General features: G+C 33.0%; 1 protein-coding gene across 2 annotated transcripts in view; it reads left to right on the plus strand.

Moving 5' to 3' along the window:
- GNAT3 (G protein subunit alpha transducin 3) overlaps window positions 1-19,221 on the plus strand; it is a 52,950-nt gene that overhangs the window by 14,092 nt on the left and 19,637 nt on the right. The window contains exons 2-5 of one of the 2 annotated variants that reach the window (XM_008062475.1): window positions 3,685-3,727; window positions 9,152-9,275; window positions 12,538-12,555; window positions 17,276-17,433. In XM_008062475.1, the coding sequence (XP_008060666.1) occupies window positions 3,685-3,727; window positions 9,152-9,275; window positions 12,538-12,555; window positions 17,276-17,433 (343 nt within the window). Of the gene's footprint in view, window positions 1-3,684; window positions 3,728-9,151; window positions 9,294-12,537; window positions 12,556-17,275; window positions 17,434-19,221 lie in introns of both variants that reach the window. The other variant, XM_008062474.1, reaches the window with a different exon arrangement.

Consider the following 19,221-nt stretch of genomic DNA (forward strand, 5'->3'; position numbering starts at 1 on the left):
TGTCCAAGTTATTTTCACTTCATTGTAGAAATTATAGATATGACATATTACATCATTGTTTAAAGAAATATAATTGACTTTCAGAAAGAACACATTTTTTCCTCAGTTTCAGATTTTCTCTAAAGTTGGCTCACCCACCCCCAAGTATTTCCACTCTTGTTGAACAAAATAAGTCACTAAATCCACCTGCAAGAACAAGGACTAGAGTTCCTACTGAGACTATTGGCTTTTCTCCCACATCTCCATAACTCTATAATTTTCAAGACAGTTAAAATAAATGTATTTAGAAAAGTGAGACAATCTTCAAACCTGTCACCTGTTTAGGATGATGCTACGATTTCTAATTCTCACTTCTCTTATTAGATATTTTAAAACAAAGCCTATCAAAGACAATTTTATAGTCTTTTAGGATGAATTCATTCAAAGTGATTCACTTTCTACAGGAAAACAGCAAATTACTTAAAGCCTGCAAACCAGAATATTATGTAAAGCTCATTTATTTACTCTTGACACTCTCACAAACAAATGACTCTCAGTCATGTAAAATAATATAGTCAGTTGTCCAATGCAAAAGAGTGAAATACTATTCTAATGTGATTTTACTTTATTCTCAACTGCTTTATTCCTGGGCATTGTAGCTTCTATTAAATTAGATGGCTATGCCTAATCTATCAGTTTGTGTTTGATTGTTAAGTAAATCTATGAATATTAACAAATTACTTTGGTTGATTTTTGCATTTATTAACTTTGTTGTCATATTTTACTCTTTGTGGGGTAGAACATATTGGCATAAAATCATAAAGAGAAATATTCTAGAGGTTTACCCAAGAGGAAGATTCTATATTCAATCACCAGGCAATAAAAAACATTATTTCCCCTACTCTTACCACTCTAGTTTCCTCACTATCACATAAGGTGGGCAGCTGTTTCAGGCAACTGTAGAAACTGGATACACACAGAAATGCCTGGGATAAAAATAAATTTGCTGTGAATAGAATTAAATTTTGGTGTCACTCTATCTGTTCATCAAGGCTTAAGAAAACATTGTAAATTATGCAGAAACATTTCAATGAGAAAAAAAGACATATAATACAAATAACAAATTTTATTTTTGAAGTATGCATTTAATTGAGATCCTACTAAATTAGCTATTGCTCTGAGTACTTTGAATAAATCAGTGAATGAAACAAAGATCCTTGCCTATGTGAAGTTTACCTTGCAGTGATGGAAGACAGACAGAGAAAATAAAACCAATATAGGAACAAATTGTAAGCATGTAGAAGAAGAAAAGTGCCAGGATAAAAGTGAAATAGAGTGGGGAAAGAAAGATTGAGTGGGTGAGAGCTGAGTTAGAAATTTAAATAGGGTGACCAAGGTCCTGTGATTCAATATACATTTAAATAAAATTTGAATAAAAATTTGGGTTACAAAAATTTATATTACTTTTGCTTACATAAAATCATACTAGTTTTAGTAAAATAGGGCCATTGGCTGCACTACTGATAACAGATATATCTATATTTATCAGTTTGCCTAAATTTTGATTTTTCCTAAGAAATCTCAAAATTGTCTTAGTTGTGCTACTTTGAAACCTGTCCAAAATTAACAGGCACACTGGTACTTTGAAAATGTCCTATGACCCAAATTTGGAACTGCCAGTAATCTATTAAAGCCTTTGCTTGTCCTAGAGACACGAAGTAGTATCTGAAGTCTAAAATCTACTAATTGACATTTTAATTTAGGCCCTTGGTTCATGTAGTTCAAAATCTATTTGTACTGATAAATGTTGGTTGTAGTCAGAGGACACATTCTAAAATATATGATTTCATATCAATTATAAAATGCTGCATTTTTCTCAACACGCTTACTGTTCATTAGTGATTTTATTTAAAAATTTCATGAATTTGTATCACCAGACTTTTCTGATTTTTGATGACTGTTTTTCTTCCATCTATAAAATTAAAACATTCAAACTTCAAGAAGTTGCCTAAATTCTCTCCTTCTCCTTCCCTATCACCTACAGGTATAAGATTCATAGATAAATATAAATTTTAAATTTTTTAATATTCTATCCAAACCCTATATATTGCAATGATTTTCATCAAATTCCCTCATTTTCACTCTCAAAAGTCATAATCACTTCAGTATCTTTTTATATGGCAGCTCTATACTCAAATCATTTTAAACAACCTTATATTAATCTCCCTTAAAACTTGCATTTATGCTGCTAGATACCTATTCTATGTCTGATACACATGTTGTGAATGTTTCCTCCTAGTCAGTGTCTTGTCACTTTTTATTGACTTTGCTTTGATCAGGTACAGTTTATCAAATTTTTACTTTTTGTTGGTTTATTTCTTTATATCTATCTAAGAATAATTTTGCCAAATTTAAGGTTGCAAGGATTTTTTGACTATGTATTTCCCTGGAACTTTTTTAGTTTTACTTTTTATATAAAAGTTTATAAACTATTTCAAATTAGTTTTTAGTATAAGTATGCGTCAATTTTTTTCTATATAGACATCCAATTTCTTCAGCATCATTTGAAGAATACATATTATCTACCATAACATGATTTCTCTTTATGAAACACTGCAAAGTTTTTAAGGCATTGGATTATCAGATAACATTGCTTTATGATTAATTTTTCACTGTGGTTTGTAAACAATTTCATGCTTATTATGTCATTAGTGTCTTATAATAATCTTGTGAAGTGTTCTCAGTTTTTAGATGAGGAAATTAAGACGTAAAAAAAAAAAAACGTACTAAAGATGTTTTACACACACACATATACACGTACAGGGACAGCAAAAAAAAAAAAAAAATCTCAAATCTAGGTCATTATACTTTAGTACTTCTTGGTATTCATTTTCCAAAAATTAAAATTAAAAAAAATTTTCCTTAATATCAATGGAGACTCTAAATATTCTCAAAGGACTTGAGACAGCCTGAAACAACCACTAGTGATTTTCCTATTAATATTTATGTACATTTGGCACTACCCTACATAATGTTTACAGAGTTGACCAGATACTAAAATAAAGTGTTACATTGTAAAACATCCACTAAAACAACTTTCCAGAAAAATGCAACAGGTTTCCCTCTATTATACTGCCAGCTCCCCCTTTGCCCAGGCCCAGCTCCTCTCCCAAGAATGTGGAACCCATTTTGAGACACTCCCATGTCTGTTCTTACCCATAGACTCCTTAAGATGTCTTAGTGTTGTTAGCAACCATATTTTGTCAAAACAGAAGAGGTTATACCTGTATATCAAGATAAATGTGATGCTGGAGACAAGAACTCATTCTTCAGTAGTCTTTGAACTGTGCTGAGGGAAAAAGGGTTATTATCCAGTTGATTTTTCTTTTTGTTTCATTTCTCTTGCAGTTTAACCATAGAGCATATGTAAAGAGACATTCCAGGAAAATGAGAGTGATCTCAAGACTATGAAATTGGGGACCATTTGGTGGGGTGGGGGGTAGTTTCAAAGCCAGGAGATACAGCTTTCCAAATTGTGTTCAAATGCAATAGATTTTTTCTCTGATAGTATACAATGCTTGTTTCAGATGTTATACTAGAAGAGGTATCTGTTAAAATTTTTCCCATGAAAAGATGATAGCCAAGTTTTAGTATCCATATAAATTTGGTTTGCCAGTTAATAACATCTCCCTCTTTCTATTTCAGGAGCAGGAGAATCTGGAAAAAGTACTATCGTTAAACAAATGAAGTAGGTACATACCTATTTCAAGAGTCTAATATTTGATGTCTGTTTATGTATTTGGCCATTCTTTAAAAATTGCTTTTGCAAATATTGGTTGATAGTTGTTTTTCTAAATCGCAGGTCATGGCACAGTGGTGACAGTTCCTGTGCAAATATTATTTCTATTCTTTAGCAGAAAGCATCACAGATGAGTAATATTATCATTTCCCTTTTTGAAAAACTTTGTCTTTCGACAAGACAAATGATTAAAGAAAATATATTTGAATTATATAATTTGGAGATGATCAAGGGCTTTAAAATTGTAGGCATAATTTATCAAACATTTCAAAATAAGTCAGTCTATGATCCATTTAAATTTTTGAGGAAATGATATTTTCAGCTTCATTGTTGTTTTGCCTATCTGGGAATAAAAATGCATATTTAAAATCATTATTATATGGCTGGGTGCAGTGGCTCAGCCTGTAATGCCAGCACTTTGGGAGGCCAAGGAAAGAGGACTGCCTGAGCCCAGTGGTTCTAGACCATCCTGGGCAACTTGGTGAGACTGCATCTCTACAATAAATCACACACACACACACACACACACACACACACACACACACACACGCACACGCACACACGCACACACACACACATACACACATACACACACACAAAAGTCAGGCATGGTGGTGTGTATCTGTAGTTCCAGTCTGAGGCAAAAGAATCACCTAAGTCCAGTGGGTTGAGGCTGCAGTGGCCGTGAGTGCACCACTGCACTCCAGCCTGGGCAACAAGAGTGAGAATTCAACTCAAAAAAAAAAAAAAACTAACTAAATAAATAAACACAATCGTTACTATCATAAATTGTGGTGTATTTTTGCCTTTATTTTCTCTATTTTTTTCTTTTTGTACCGAAATAACTAGACTATAATTCCTTAATCAGGAAATAATGAACTCAAAAGAGCTATAATTCAAGAATGCAATGTCTAAATGAATAACACGGGGATCAGTAAGTAGAGGTGAAGAGTGAAACAGCATGACTTTCTCATTGTTAGAGAATTTTAATGGATAACTGTTGTGAAGAAGGAAAAGGAGAAGAAAAGGAACAGGAAGAAGACGAAGAAGAACAATTTTTGAGCCTATTTTTATATTATATGTTAAAGGATCTTGTCATTTGGGGCATATTATATGCAGGAGTAGTCCCAGATGAAATTGGTTTCAATATAAACCACTGTATTTTTCTTCTGTGTGATAACGTCACGTAAGTTCCAAATAAACTGATATTTAAGCTTCAATTATTTTCAGTCAAATGTTGACCTTTCCTTCTGTCTCTGAAGAACAGGGATTCTTTATCTTCTTCCTTCATCATACTACTTTGGAATTCTTAGGTCATCCTTGCACCCAAGTCATCTCACATTCATTTATAACATTAATACAATGTCTGCCTGCTGTTTGAATTGCTTTATTTTTCAGATTATAATCATGCACGAGCCTCTTTTATCTGCTTTATCTCCCCATTCTCTATGAGGTTAAATGCAAAAAAAAAAAAAAAAAGACCAATTATTCAGCTACATAAAAATAAAAAACTTTTAAATATAGCAAATTATTAAAATTAAGCCCAAATAGAAAACCAGAAGATAATTCATAATAAATATGGCAGGTAAATAATTGACTAATATATAAAGATCTATTAGTTGTTAAGTAAAACATTAAGTGCCCAGTATAAATAAATGGGGAGAGACTATAAACAGACAGTTCACAATGAAAAAATTAAATGAATAGATAAACAGTGTATTTTAATCTCACTAATTACAAAATAAAAAATTAAATAAGAAGGTGTTTTTTCACTGTAGAAAATTACAAAACAAACATTTAAAAACATTATCCAATAAAAATGAGGTTTTGAGAAAAGAATATTTCTCATCACTACCTGTAAAATTATATATTACAGAAAATTTGTAAGAAGTATTTTTTCAATATACATAGTAAGCTAGGAAAATGATAATTATTAATCTTCTAAATATGGTTCTGAGATTTTTTGATGACAAAACAATTTAAAATATTTAAAAAGTGAAAATAAAATAATTTGAATGTATAAAATATGAAAATGTATGTGCAAAAGAATTTATATCATTATTTAAATGATATAATTAATCATATATAATTAAAGTAATTATATATAGGATGGAATAAATACCATAAATTAAAATTCCATTAAAAAAATAGGCTGCAAAATTGCAGAACTATTCTTTCTTCAATGATAATTCTATACAATCATTACAAACTATTTGTATATGAGAAAATACTATGTTAACTGAAAACCAGGATACAAAATTACATGAACACCTTTATCTCAACTATGACAAAATAGATAAATTTTAAAATGGAAGTACATATACTGTGTTCAAAAAAATTTACTCTCAATAGTGGGATTTAAAATTCAAAGCACCTTTGCTTTGAATATTGCTAGGCTTTTCACATTTTCTATAATGAGCATTTATTGTTTTAATTATTTAAAAACAATGAATCTCTCTGCCTTATCCATCCTCCTTTTTCTCAGAATAATTTCTATAGAGAATAATCAGCACTAGCTCTCCTTAATTGTCACTTTCTAATTACCCTTCAGTCATTTCCATCACATTTCTGCCTCTGGCATATCACAGAGTTCGTCCTCACAAAGATCACTTATGATCTCATAATAGGCAATGTTCAACGTCTTTAATCTTAGGTTTCTATCTTAGTTCCACATGATACCACTTTTCCCTCTTAAAACTTTTCCTTTGGCTTCTAGAACTCTCTTTCCCAGTTCTCCTCCTAGCTCTATCTCCATTAGTCTTTAATTCTTCTCTACTGACTCTGCACCTTCATCCAATGAAAACTGCTATAGTACAATGATTTTCACTTGCACCTTCAAGCTGACTGTCTCAGAATATTTATTTCAAACTGATTTTGTCTAAACTAGGGAGACAGATAAATCTACCTTTATATTTTATGGCCATGTTTGAATCAGAATAAACAATGTTAAACTTTTCTCCCATCTGGCCTTTATTTACCTAAAATTAATTGCAGCAAGACCAGCCTCCCAAGCAATAAATCTCAAGGTAGCTATGTTGAGCCCTCACAATCTTACCAGTCATGCCACATCTAAACAATTTCTCCCCCAAAACATCATTTATCTCCATTGCTTTAGTTCAAAACCTCATCATTGCAGCTTTGGTTAATTCAGTATCTTTCCAAATAGTTCCTTCCTCCCTACTCTTTTTTTTCATTGCATTATCCACACTGCCACCAACCGATCCCTTTAACATTTATTATATCCCCTTCCTGAATTGAACTCTTCACCTGTGCTACTAAGATCAATCTTCTTGTCATGACACACAAGACACTTCAGAATCCAGTTATGGCCTGCCTCTTCAAACTCTTGTGCCATATTTTCTCCCTTTTCTATGTTCTGCTTCATTCATGATGAGTTTGTGTGCATGGTGTGCATAGCTAGCAGACTAGGGAACGCTATATAGCTTATTGGCCAAGATCATGGGCTCTAAATCAGATTGTGTTTGTTCCCTAGCTCTACTACACACTAATTGAATAAGTTGGGGGTATTTGCTTAATATATCTATGTCTATATTTCTTACCTGTAAAATGTAGATGATAATTAACCTACTTTAGAGGGCTTATTGTTAGAAATAAGATAAAACATAAAAAGTGTTTATATACAGTGCTTGGCACATTGAAGGCATCTATTTGCTAATGATAAGCATCTATTTTCACATACTAATCTTTCTGTCTAGAATATTCTCTTTCCTTTTCACCATCTAGAAATAACTATCCTTGAAAAATCAGCACAACTTCTGGCAAGTATTCCCTGATACCTTATACCCACTCCCACACAGTTTATCCCTTTTTCTTTCCTGGTGCATCATACACATACAGGTATTGCTCTCATACATTACATCCCATAAATTACCAAACTTTTCAAATATCTGTGTATAAGCTCTTCCTTCCTATAACACTATACTCTTGAAGTGTGATGGCAGAAAATTTCTCTAACTGTGCTCTCCAATATGGTAGCTACTAGCAATGCGTATCTTAGGTCACTTGACATGTATACAGTGTGATTAAGAAATTAAACTTTTTATTTTATTTCATTTTAAATAATTGGCTAGTGACTACTATATTTTACAGTGGAGCTCTAGCCTACAGGTTTTCAGGAAGGAGGGACCCGTGTAATGGGTTTGAAATCTAAGTGGCCCAAATATATTCATAATTACCATTTAAATTTCATAATTAAATAATTTTCCAATTTCAATTTTGAAAGAAAACTGTGACTTCTTTAATGGTCTCATTTCTGATCTATTCATAAAAATATATATTTTAATGCATTTTTTCTACAGTCGTTTTCTATTTTATTTACTTATTTAAATTATTTGCTTAATGCTACAAGAAAAACATGATAACGTTTAAAGTAGAACTGCAGCAATTGCTGGTATTTAAAAATAACAAATACAGGCACTGTCTTTAATCCTTTTAGTTCAGAATCCTTGTGCTTCAATATTCTAATATCAAAGATATTAAAGAGGCCTTATGACTGTATGAGTACAGGCACAGCATAAATCTTTAGTAATATGACATCCAAAAAAATGCCTAATGAGCCCAAAACACTTCAAAAGCTATAGGAAAAAACAACAGAAAGGAACAAAAACATATTATGTAACAAAAATGCAAAAATAGGTAATTAGCACACGCAAAGATTTTAGCTTTAATAAGTAAGTCTATTTTAAGCTATTATTCTAAAACTGTTAGTAAAACCTTGACTTCTGACTGAATGAGTGGAAGGAAGAGAAGAGTTCAGCCAAATACAATGTCTGGACATTTCAACTGGGAGGACTTAGTCGCACGTACACAGATGGAGAAGTGACAAGGGATTTAACAGAGTGCAATTACCTACATTTTAAAAATGTTGCCTTTGTTAATGCTGTAAATAGAAGGTAGGCACTCCTATTTTCCAGCATGTCTTCAATAATAGGAAAAGTCATGACTGCTCTACAAAATTACTTAACTTCCTCTAGACATCAGATTGTAAACACAACACCAAGTTTCAGAACTGTGTATATATCTTCATGCTGGGAATCTGGGAATTTTTCTCTTGAAAAGGGATAAGCTTTCTAAGTAAAATGCTCATGATTTTTTCATTTTTAAAAGTATTTCATTTAGAATAATTTCTATGTTCTTTTATATTTATTATGGGTAGCCCAGGAAGAAAATATAAACAACAATGATAATAAACATTAAAGGCACAGAAGTTCAGATTTGGCATATGTGTGTAATAAAAATCCTTCCTTTATTAATGAATATATACTGTAATTTTATTCAAGCAATTATTTTGAATTGCTTTAGTGTTATAATCAATTATTCAACTCACAAAAGCTTTTAATGTTTAAATTGTAGGATCATCCATAAGAATGGTTACAGTGAGCAAGAATGCATGGAGTTCAAAGCAGTAATTTACAGTAATACATTGCAATCCATCCTAGCTATTGTGAAAGCCATGGCTATCCTTGGGATTGATTATGTAAATCCAAGAAGTACAGTAAGTATGTGAATAATGATAATTTTAGGTTCCACAATAGAGTTTAAGCCATAAAAGAGCAGAATTCATGAGTCTTTAAAACTAATTTATAACAAAAATTTAGAATATAAAGTTTGAATTTTGGAAAAATGAATTCAGTTTAGTATAAGAGTTCTTATTTTTCTTTAGTGAAACCTTTTTTTTACTGTGTGTTGCATTATTCTTCAATATCAATTGTTTTCCTAAGTATCAAACTTGATATTAAATAATACACTATAATAAAGAAAATATTGTTTATGATTGCTAAATACAAAAGAGTTTATTGCATAAACACAATCTAATATCACTACTTTTTTACTTTATAAGTTATTTTACAGAGACAAAAAAAGTTTTTAATAATACCACTGAAATTATAGCTAATGGTTGATGATTACAAAAACTCTGTGGCAACAGAAAAATCATTATTTTATAATGTTAATGTTAACTTTTTAAAAATATAATACAGATTGTATAAGTAAAATGTTTGTATACTAAATTTATTTAAGTAGGCATAGTTTTGTTTATAATGTAGCTTCTAAATTTTATTTTTTCTCTATTTTATATTTTGTAATATTATGATTGACTAAAATATATTATAAATCCACTTGCTTTAAAGCAATTTATATGCAAACATATAAAACTATTTCAGGTGGCAAATGAAACTTATAGCATTATCCAAAGGACCACAGTTGACCCCACCCAAAAAAAAGAGTAACAGTACAGACCACAGTAAGAACTTATCTATTTCCATATGCTCCCTCCAGGAGCAGCTGAGCAACTGGTTAGCTCCAGAGGATGTCAATTGAACTCGTCCCAACATGATTCTTAGATGCCTTGCTATAGGGACAATAAAAATAGAAAGGAACAGGATAGTTAGGATAGAAAAATAAAATGGCATCTGTACTCCCTCACTCAGTTTAGGGTTAGACTATGTAAATGGTCACTGGAGATCACTAGCATGAAAGAAAAAAATTAGCTTTTCCATGCTGTTAATTTTAAAGAAAAGGGTAAATATTTCCTTCTGTCATTTTTTTCCAAGGAAGAATGAATGCAAAGTATGCCCTTAGGCAGATAGTTTGTAAAGCAGAGAGTCAGGGATTCCACTGACTCCTTCCATTTCCAGCCTCCCCACAACTTGGCTCCAGTCTACTTCCCTGGCTCCAATTTCCCTCTCATGTGAAAAGAGGAATCTGAAGGAGTTGAACTACAAGATCCTTTCATTCTTCACTGTTCTATGACTTAGTGATTGTGTTCTTATTTGAGTGTAGTTCAGATATCTCTCTGACCCTGGCTAAGGACATAGGATTTTAAACTGCCTCTTTTGAGACAAACTAGTATAAAAACCCCTTAAATTAAAGATGAGAAAATGAAGGCCCAAGCAGGATTATTTTATGCTAAGTAGCCAAAGTTTGGGGCAAACCCCACTTCCCCTGGCTTTCATTGTGGTGCTTTTCCCTCTGCAGGGATTTAACGAATAGAAATACTTATTTATTTTTCTTTTAGGCTATAATAGTAACGGAAACAGGTGTACCATCTGAATTCCCTTGAGAATGATTTAATGATGTTTGAATGTGTATGTACAATATAGGATTCCATGTATTTGTGTCATGGAATCCTATATTGTTGGAAGACGTTGGAAATCTCAACCTTGCCTATTGCTATTTATTTAAGTATACTGTGGGCTTCATACAGCCCAGTGTCTGCCAATCGGTGATGCCAGTCATCATTAAAGATCTGAGATCTATTGGCAAGAGTCATCATGATGCGACATACAGGTGGAGTGAAAATAATAGCCTCTACACATGGCTGCCATTATGCTGACTAAAAATAAAAAAGTACAATTTATTCAAGCTGTACGTGGAATGGTATAAATCGAGCAACTTGAGCAGCCTAAGCTATTGCCATAGCATCTCAGGAGTGTTTGTGTCCTTAAATATCATATTGTCATGGTTGTCAGGAACTACACATTCAAATTTTGATTTTAACTGATGTAAACTCCAGCAGTTTCAACCACATTTCAGTATTTTGTTTTAAGATTAATATAATCTCTACCTGGTTTAAACTGCTTATTTAACAGATTAATTGCTAAACACTTTCTATGTATGGCTTATAGATTTCTGATTAGCTCTCAGTTGTTTATTTATACAAGTGTACATAATTTTACATAACCAATTGCATGTCATCACACAGATTGCCACTCAAAGAGAGAAATTTCTGATGAAAATTTATGGAAGCCTTATTTGTCACTGGGTCTGTAAGTTTGGACAAGTTACTTAACCTCTCTACGTTTCAGTGTGTCTTCATTCACAGTGTTTAGTGCTTTCCTCTGTGAATTACAATGACTACTAAAAAAGAAAGCCAAAATATAAGTAATTCACTGCAATACAGAGAATATTGTAGAATGTAAGTTTCTAGTAAATATTAGATATTTTTGTTTCTCAATAATCATTTTGAATATAGGCTCACTAAAATGTGAGTATTGAAATCTGTATGTCCAATATTATTTGAAAAAATATCTTTTTAAACTATGATCTATGTGGCAGATGTTTGGTCAGATACTGGGCTATATGGGGGACTCAGTAATAACTGAGATGGAAATAACATTTGTCGTCAGGAGAGGAAAGCCTGATGTTGAACAAATAATTACAAAGCACCTTGGGTCTCAAAAGCTGAATGTGAGCTAGATCCTTAATAGTCCTTATTTGTAGAAAGGATTACTAAGAAAGGGAACACATATTAAAATGGGGTTGCAGAGGAACTAATTAGTTTGGTTTTGGAAATGCTGAGTTTTTAAGTTCTATGGGACTACCTACGTATGTAAGCAATTGAAAATTGCTCAAAAGATGCTAGAAAGCGATACTTGGGATAGAGATCTAAATCCAGGTGTTATTGACATACTATTACACTATGGCAAATAATTTACAATAAAAAAGTGAATAGGATGGAATAAGTCAAGTGCTTAGATTGAGAAGAGAAAGGTAGTAAAGATAATAAAGCCTAGGGAAGAGTGTTAAAGAAAAAAAACTCTAACAGTGTCTGGTCATTTGTTAAGGAAAGGAAACTTCAGAGGACAGGGTGGAAGTAAAAGGCAAATTAGAGATATTGAAATCACAGAAATTGAGGGAAGTGTTCCAGAGAAAGATTATCCAGACTGAAAGGTCTTAAGAGGTCAAGAAAGAAGAAGAATAAAGAGAATCTATTGGCTTTAGCAATAATGGAGTTACAGGGGGATACAATGAGAGAAGTTTCAGAAGGGTGGTAGACTCGCCAATGAGGTATGCAGAGAAATGAGACGAGACCATGGTAATATTAAAGACATCATTTTGGAGAACTATTGCTAATGGGTAGGATACAGATGTGATCTATATAAGAGGCGACTCCCCACCAAAACCAGAATTTGCTTATAAAAAATTGTGTATTTATTTGTACAGTTTAAACATCAGTCACCTTCAAAGTATTCTCCATTTGATGCAACACACCTACTAAGATCCTTTTTCCACTGCTCAAAACAGTTTTTGAACTCATCGATTTTGATACCTTTTAGTGCTTCTGCCATTTTTTGTTTCACCTCCTCCACATCTGCAAAACTTTTCCTTTGGAGGCCAGTTTTCATTTGGGGGGAAAAACATCGCTCAAGTTAAGATTGGGTGAATAGGGAGAGTAGGGCATGGATGGGGTCATGCCATTTTTGCTCAAACACTGCTGAACACTCAGCACAGTGCGGGAGGTGCATTGTCATGGTGGAAGAACTAGTCACCTATTTGTCACAACTCACAATGTTTTTTCCACAAATCATGAGACAACCTTCTCAAAACTTCCAGATAAGTGGACCCTGAACATGTACCATAATATTGTAAGAAAGGGATTGGCAGTAGTAGGAAACTGTCCAGGAGTGAGGAGGGGATACAACATAATAAGAGTAACTGATCTCAAACTAGGCGAGGTGGGGACCAAAGGGAGGTCCAAACTTTACCTGTACAATGACCACTCGTATACCTAATCCTGAGTTGTACCCTACATCTTCAAAAATTAAAAAAAATATATTTAAAAATACATTATTATTAAATAAAGTTCACAGTTAACATTTAAAAAAAAAAAACTTCTAGCTAAAAACTTTGCTTGACCATATGAACTGAAGGAACAAATTCTGAGTATACTACAAGGAGCCTGCCCTCCAAAAGATAATTCCAGTTACTGCAGGATTCCCCCTCATAGTTAAAGTGGGAAGCAGCTATATGGGGCATTTTTTGTTTTGGTTAGTATATGATAGTCTATAGGGCATAAAAGACTATAATTTCATGAGTATTGAATTGTAAAGAGGGTTAAAATAAAGAAACAGGAAGAGGGAAAATTAAAGTTATTTAGTAAATTGCTACTGATCTTCTCTGAATATTATTATATTGAATTTTAGAGCATATATAAAACACTAAACTGACACAAAAAATGTTGAAAATTATAACACTTTTACTACATGATTTGCGTGTTGTTGTAACCATCATTGACATAGAACCCTGTAAAATGAAGTCAACAATATGAACCAAAAAACACTGATTCCTCAAGATGTTCCACAATTAAAGTTCTGTCATCAATAAGTTTGGGATATTGTGTATTACAAAGGCGTGGAAATTTTCAACCAATATTAGTGCTCAAATATTCTGAAAATCCAGTATCAACAATACATGACATTTTTAATCTAGCATTTCTCAAAATTACTAGACTATATATCCTTTCCTTCCTTTGATGTTTTTCCATGATCTTTGGAAATCTGACTCCAGGGTTCAGAATGAGTTCCACACATTTCTAAAACCACCTGAGATTCCTAATACTGATGAATAAGGTCTGAGTAATTTGTAAAGAAAACACTTTTTTTTTTCTCTGCAATATATTTCCAGAGCTACATAACCTTGAGAGAATGAGCCATTCCAGGACCACTGTAATTCCATGCTTTTCCAAATACATAAAATAAAATAAAATGTATTTGGGATGCCACTCAAACCCACAAGGTGCTATTTTAAAATGTGGGAGAAAGGGTGGTTAATTTAGAAAGGGTGGTCCTATTTTGAGCAAAATAGGAAATGAACCACAGGAAGGACATGTTGGGCACAATCATTCAAATACTCTAACATGAGGTTTGGTCCGATGAATTTAGAGATTTGAGGAGGTGTTAGGAGAGAAGCATCAAAACATGCAGAGCCATGACATAGACTAAAGGATATGTGTTTTGAGTTTAATGGGAAGTAACTGGAGTTTTTAAAATATAAGAGTAAATAATCAATAGAAGTTAAGTTTTCAATCAATTTGGCTGCTACGAGGAAGATAAAGTTTTATAATACCTGTAAATGTCGGTGCCACATATTTTAAAAATTCAAATTTGATTGGTAGGTCCAATCCCTTAAAAACCTGAATTTTAATTCTTTAAATTACATTAGCTTTTCAATAAGTACAGAATAACATCAAGAATTGAGATACACTATATTTAGTAAAATATTATTTATGGTTTTGAAAAGCAACAATAAAAGGTTGTTTATTATTAAAAATTAACAGCTGTATATTGTCAGAGATTTTTTTTTAACTCAGGCAGAAAAGTTGAGTCATCTGGACACTTACAAAGAAAAAAAAAACTTTTGCAGAGCATGACACCCAGACATTCTGACTCATTTTGTGTGGGTTAGGACTCTGTTTTCAGTATTTTTTTTAGGTGCTCCATGACATGCTTATACAGTCTAGATTGCAGATCATCACCATGGGTTCTACTTATGCATATAATTATCTAAAAAGTAAAAAGTCTGGAGAAACAAAACCAACCTGATAGGATGACTTGCCTTTGAGGAAGCACTAGGATTTAAGAGGTGGTCCAGGAAGACTTTGTAACATCTATATGTTTAAAGTGATACTATATTCATGAAATCTATACAAATAAACAGTATTTAAGTTAAAAATGGAATCATTTCAAAGAAATGAAACAGTGTTTTAGTTTGGTTTATAAAGATATACTGACATGTATTTTTCCCCTTTATGTATAAAACTGTGTAGCAATTGTTTCATTGCAATGTTTGTTCTAAATGGTACTTTAATAGTGGAAGGAGCCAAATAGGATGCTGTCAAATAGGGTGCAGCAACAGTGGGCCTAGCATTTTTCACTGGGTTCGCAGCTTTCTCTCACATTCATTTAATAGGGCAGGATTTTAAAAATTTATCCTGTGTCGATTCAAAAAAAATGGAGTCTAGATTAGGCCCCTTAACAAATGACCAATGGTCATCTGATCAATTGGTTTCAACAAGAATATCTGATTAAGAAGAAAGATGGAATAAGATTTTTTAGTCTTAATAGAATCTCTACCAATAAGTGACAGGTCCTTAATTGTTCATACAAAGAACACATCTTGATAAAATGGTGGGAAAAAAAAAAGACCGTAGTCAATTTAAAATAATAATAAACTGAATCTCATCAGAAAAGCAGCAGGTTCTTCTTGGACAGATTTCATCAGTAGTGGTGTGACACTGCACAAAATGTACTTGGGCTTAACACCTCTTCTAATGTTTGCTGTATTCACTGGTTTGACAAATTAAACTTTAAGAGCTGTAGAGTTCTCACATGTAAAATGGAGAAAATATAGTGTCAATCTCACTGTTGTAAGAACAATGTGATATACTGTGTTGCTATCTTGTAAAATGCTGTAATAATATGCTCTAGAAGGATATGAGCTAGAAAGAATATGAGCTTTGAAGGCTGATAGCAAGGCTTAGCCCAGACTTCCCAATTACCTGAACTATTATCACAGTTCATTTAATCACTCTGAAACTCAAATTCTTAGTCTTTTAAAAAGGTATTTTATCATAAAAACAGTTTTGACTATTAGTGTAAATAAATTGTGTACTACAGAGTTTATTCAACAATTTCCTTCTTCTCTTGTAACCTCCAAATAGCTCAAAAGCATTAACGTAATACTTCCTCTTTGCTTTGCTTAGTGAATTCCCGCCTCTGCCCTATTGGTGAACTCCAAAGGGATGCAATTAACACCTGTAGGGATGTTAAAAAAAACTTCGTGTGAGTCCAGGTGTGGTGGCTCAGCCTATAATCCCAGCATTTTGGGAGGCTGAGGCAAGATTACCTGAGTTCAGGAGTTCGAGATCAACCTGGGAAACTTGGTGAGACTTCGTCTCTACAATTAAAAAAAAAAAAAAAAAACTAGTCAGGCATGGTGGCATACATCTGTAGTTCCAGTTACTTGGAAGGTTGAGGTGGAAGGATTACCTAAGCCCAGCAGGTTGAGGATGCAGTGGCATGCTTATGACCACTGCATTCCAAACTGGGTGACAAGAGTGAGACTCCAACTCAAAACAATTAAAAAAAAAAAAACTTTGTGTGGATATAAATGTTTACCAGGCCTATTATATGATTACAAAGAAGCAGCTGATGGCAAACAATATTTTATACCTATAATGTGTGTGTATATATATATATATATAATGAATATACAATACAATTTATTTATATACAATACAATTTTAGATTTAAGAATTGATTTACCACTTATAATTTAATTCTTACTTGGCTTTTTTTTTTCCTTGAAAAATATATGACTGTGATCAAAATAAGAAAAAATACCAGATTAGATCAGATTAATTACTCTTTTATCTTATTATGTTGACCCTCCACAAACTCAGTGGATGTATACCAAAGTATTATTCATTTTGATATCATATTCAGAGGTCAGTGATACAAGCCAGAATATTCTAATTTCTCTATATATTATGTTATAGTTTTTTGCAAAAGAGAATTCTTCTGGGCATTAGCCAGCCTTATGTTTATTTTGATTGACCTTAATATATTTTGAAAAGCTGTTCCACAGAATCATTAGCTAAAGGAATAAGATAAACATTACCAAATTAAAATACTTTATTAAAACAGAGCATCTGATTCCAAATAACACATTTTTACCCTTCTCACCAAAACGTCATAGGAAGACCAACGACAACTTTGTGAGATGGCAAATACTCTGGAAGATGGTGTCATGACACCTCAGCTGGTAGAGGTAATAAAAAGACTGTGGAGAGATCCAGGAATTCAGGCCTGCTTTGAAAGGGCATCTGAATATCAGCTCAACGATTCAGCAGCTTAGTAAGTGAATTTATTTTAAAACAGAAATTGTAACTAAAACATTTAAAATTAAGAACTATAATCTGCATACTGTGCACTTGTAAACACAAATGAGGAAAGTAAATGGCTTTACATTTTATTGTAGCAAAATTAAAAGCAACCAACTGAAAAGAACAGGGTAATAAAAATGAGACAGATGGAATATTTATATACATATAAAACCATGGGAAATTTTATATAACTGGCTTTGAAACTCTTCACATGAGAAGATACATACGTTGCAAATATTTTCTCTTCATGAAAAGAATTAGGCATTATTCATAGGGCTCAACACTAGCACAAAACTGGTGTCCTAAATACTGATGTTTTGGGTTATTCATTTCATCCATATTCGTGTTACTGAAATCATCTCTTAGAATAATTTTATTAACGATACAATCCTAGTCTGATTAGATTGATAGCCATGCCACAAAATTCTAGAAGAAAACAATATATTGGTTTCCAAGACATTTGTACACCCTGGAATTCTTTTGGAGTCTCAAGAAAGATTATACAATTTTCACTGCTGATATCATTCACTTAGCATTAAATAACCATATGGAAATTAGGAATTTGTGACACTATTTCTAATTTCATTATCAAAGGGATTTAACTCAACTCACCATTATATTCCAGCAAGAATGTGTGTGCATGTATGTAAATAAAATCTAATTACTCATTTTATTTTTTTTTGAGTTGGAGTCTCACTCTTGTCACCCAGACTGGAGTGCAGTGGCCGCTCTCGGCCACCGCAGCCTCAACCTGCTGGGCTCCGGCGATGCTTCCGCCTCAGCCTTCCAAGTAGCTGGAACTACAAGCATACACTACTACGCCCGGCTAATTTTTGATTTATTGTAGAGATGAGGTCTCTCCAAGTTGCCCAGGCGGGTCTCGAACTCGCAGGCTTAGGCAATGCACTCACCTCAGCCTCCCAAGGCATGAGATTACAGGCTGAGCCACCGAGCCCGGCTTCATTTTATATTTCTATTCATGCATATATGTGAAAATGTATATGGTTCTTTTAATAACCCCTCAACAGAACATGCTAACAGCACTTACTTAAACAAAAGCAAAACAAAAAAAAAAAAATGTAAAAGTAAAGTAAATGAAAGATCATTTGAGGATAGCACAATGAAGCATGCACAACACTTCAGATTAAATTTTTTTTTTTAATTTTAGGCTCCGGGGGTACAATGCATGTTTTTTGCATGGGCATATTGTATACTGGCAGGGATTGGGCTTCAGGTGACCCCACTACCCAGATAGTGAACATTATACCCAACAGATAACGTCTGAACCCTAACATCCTTCCCTACCTCCCCACTTTTAGTGTTCCCAGTGTCTAATATTTCCATCTTTATGATCATTTAACTCCGACATATAAGTGAGAACATGTGGTATTTGGTTTTCTATTTCTGAGTTAGTTCACTTAAAATAATGTTCTCTAGCTCCATCCATGATGCTGTCAAGGACATGATTTCATTCTTTTTTATGACTGCATAATATCCCATGGGGTATATATGCCATATTGTATTTATCCAACCAATTGCTGATGGACACTTATGTTGGTTCCATGACTTTGCTATGGTGAATAGTCCCGTAATGAACATAGGAGTGCAGATGTCCTTTTTATATAATGAATTATTTTCCTTTGGGTAGATACCCAGCAGTAGGATTTCTAAGTTGAATGGTAGATCTATTTTTTTTTTTTGAGAAATCACCATGCTGTTTTCCATAAAGGTTGAACTGGCTTACATTCCCAGTAACAGT

Source organism: Carlito syrichta, unplaced genomic scaffold (assembly GCF_000164805.1).
Source record: "Carlito syrichta isolate Samal-C Ts95f unplaced genomic scaffold, Tarsius_syrichta-2.0.1 Scaffold305719, whole genome shotgun sequence".
Classification (NCBI taxonomy): domain Eukaryota; kingdom Metazoa; phylum Chordata; class Mammalia; order Primates; family Tarsiidae; genus Carlito; species Carlito syrichta.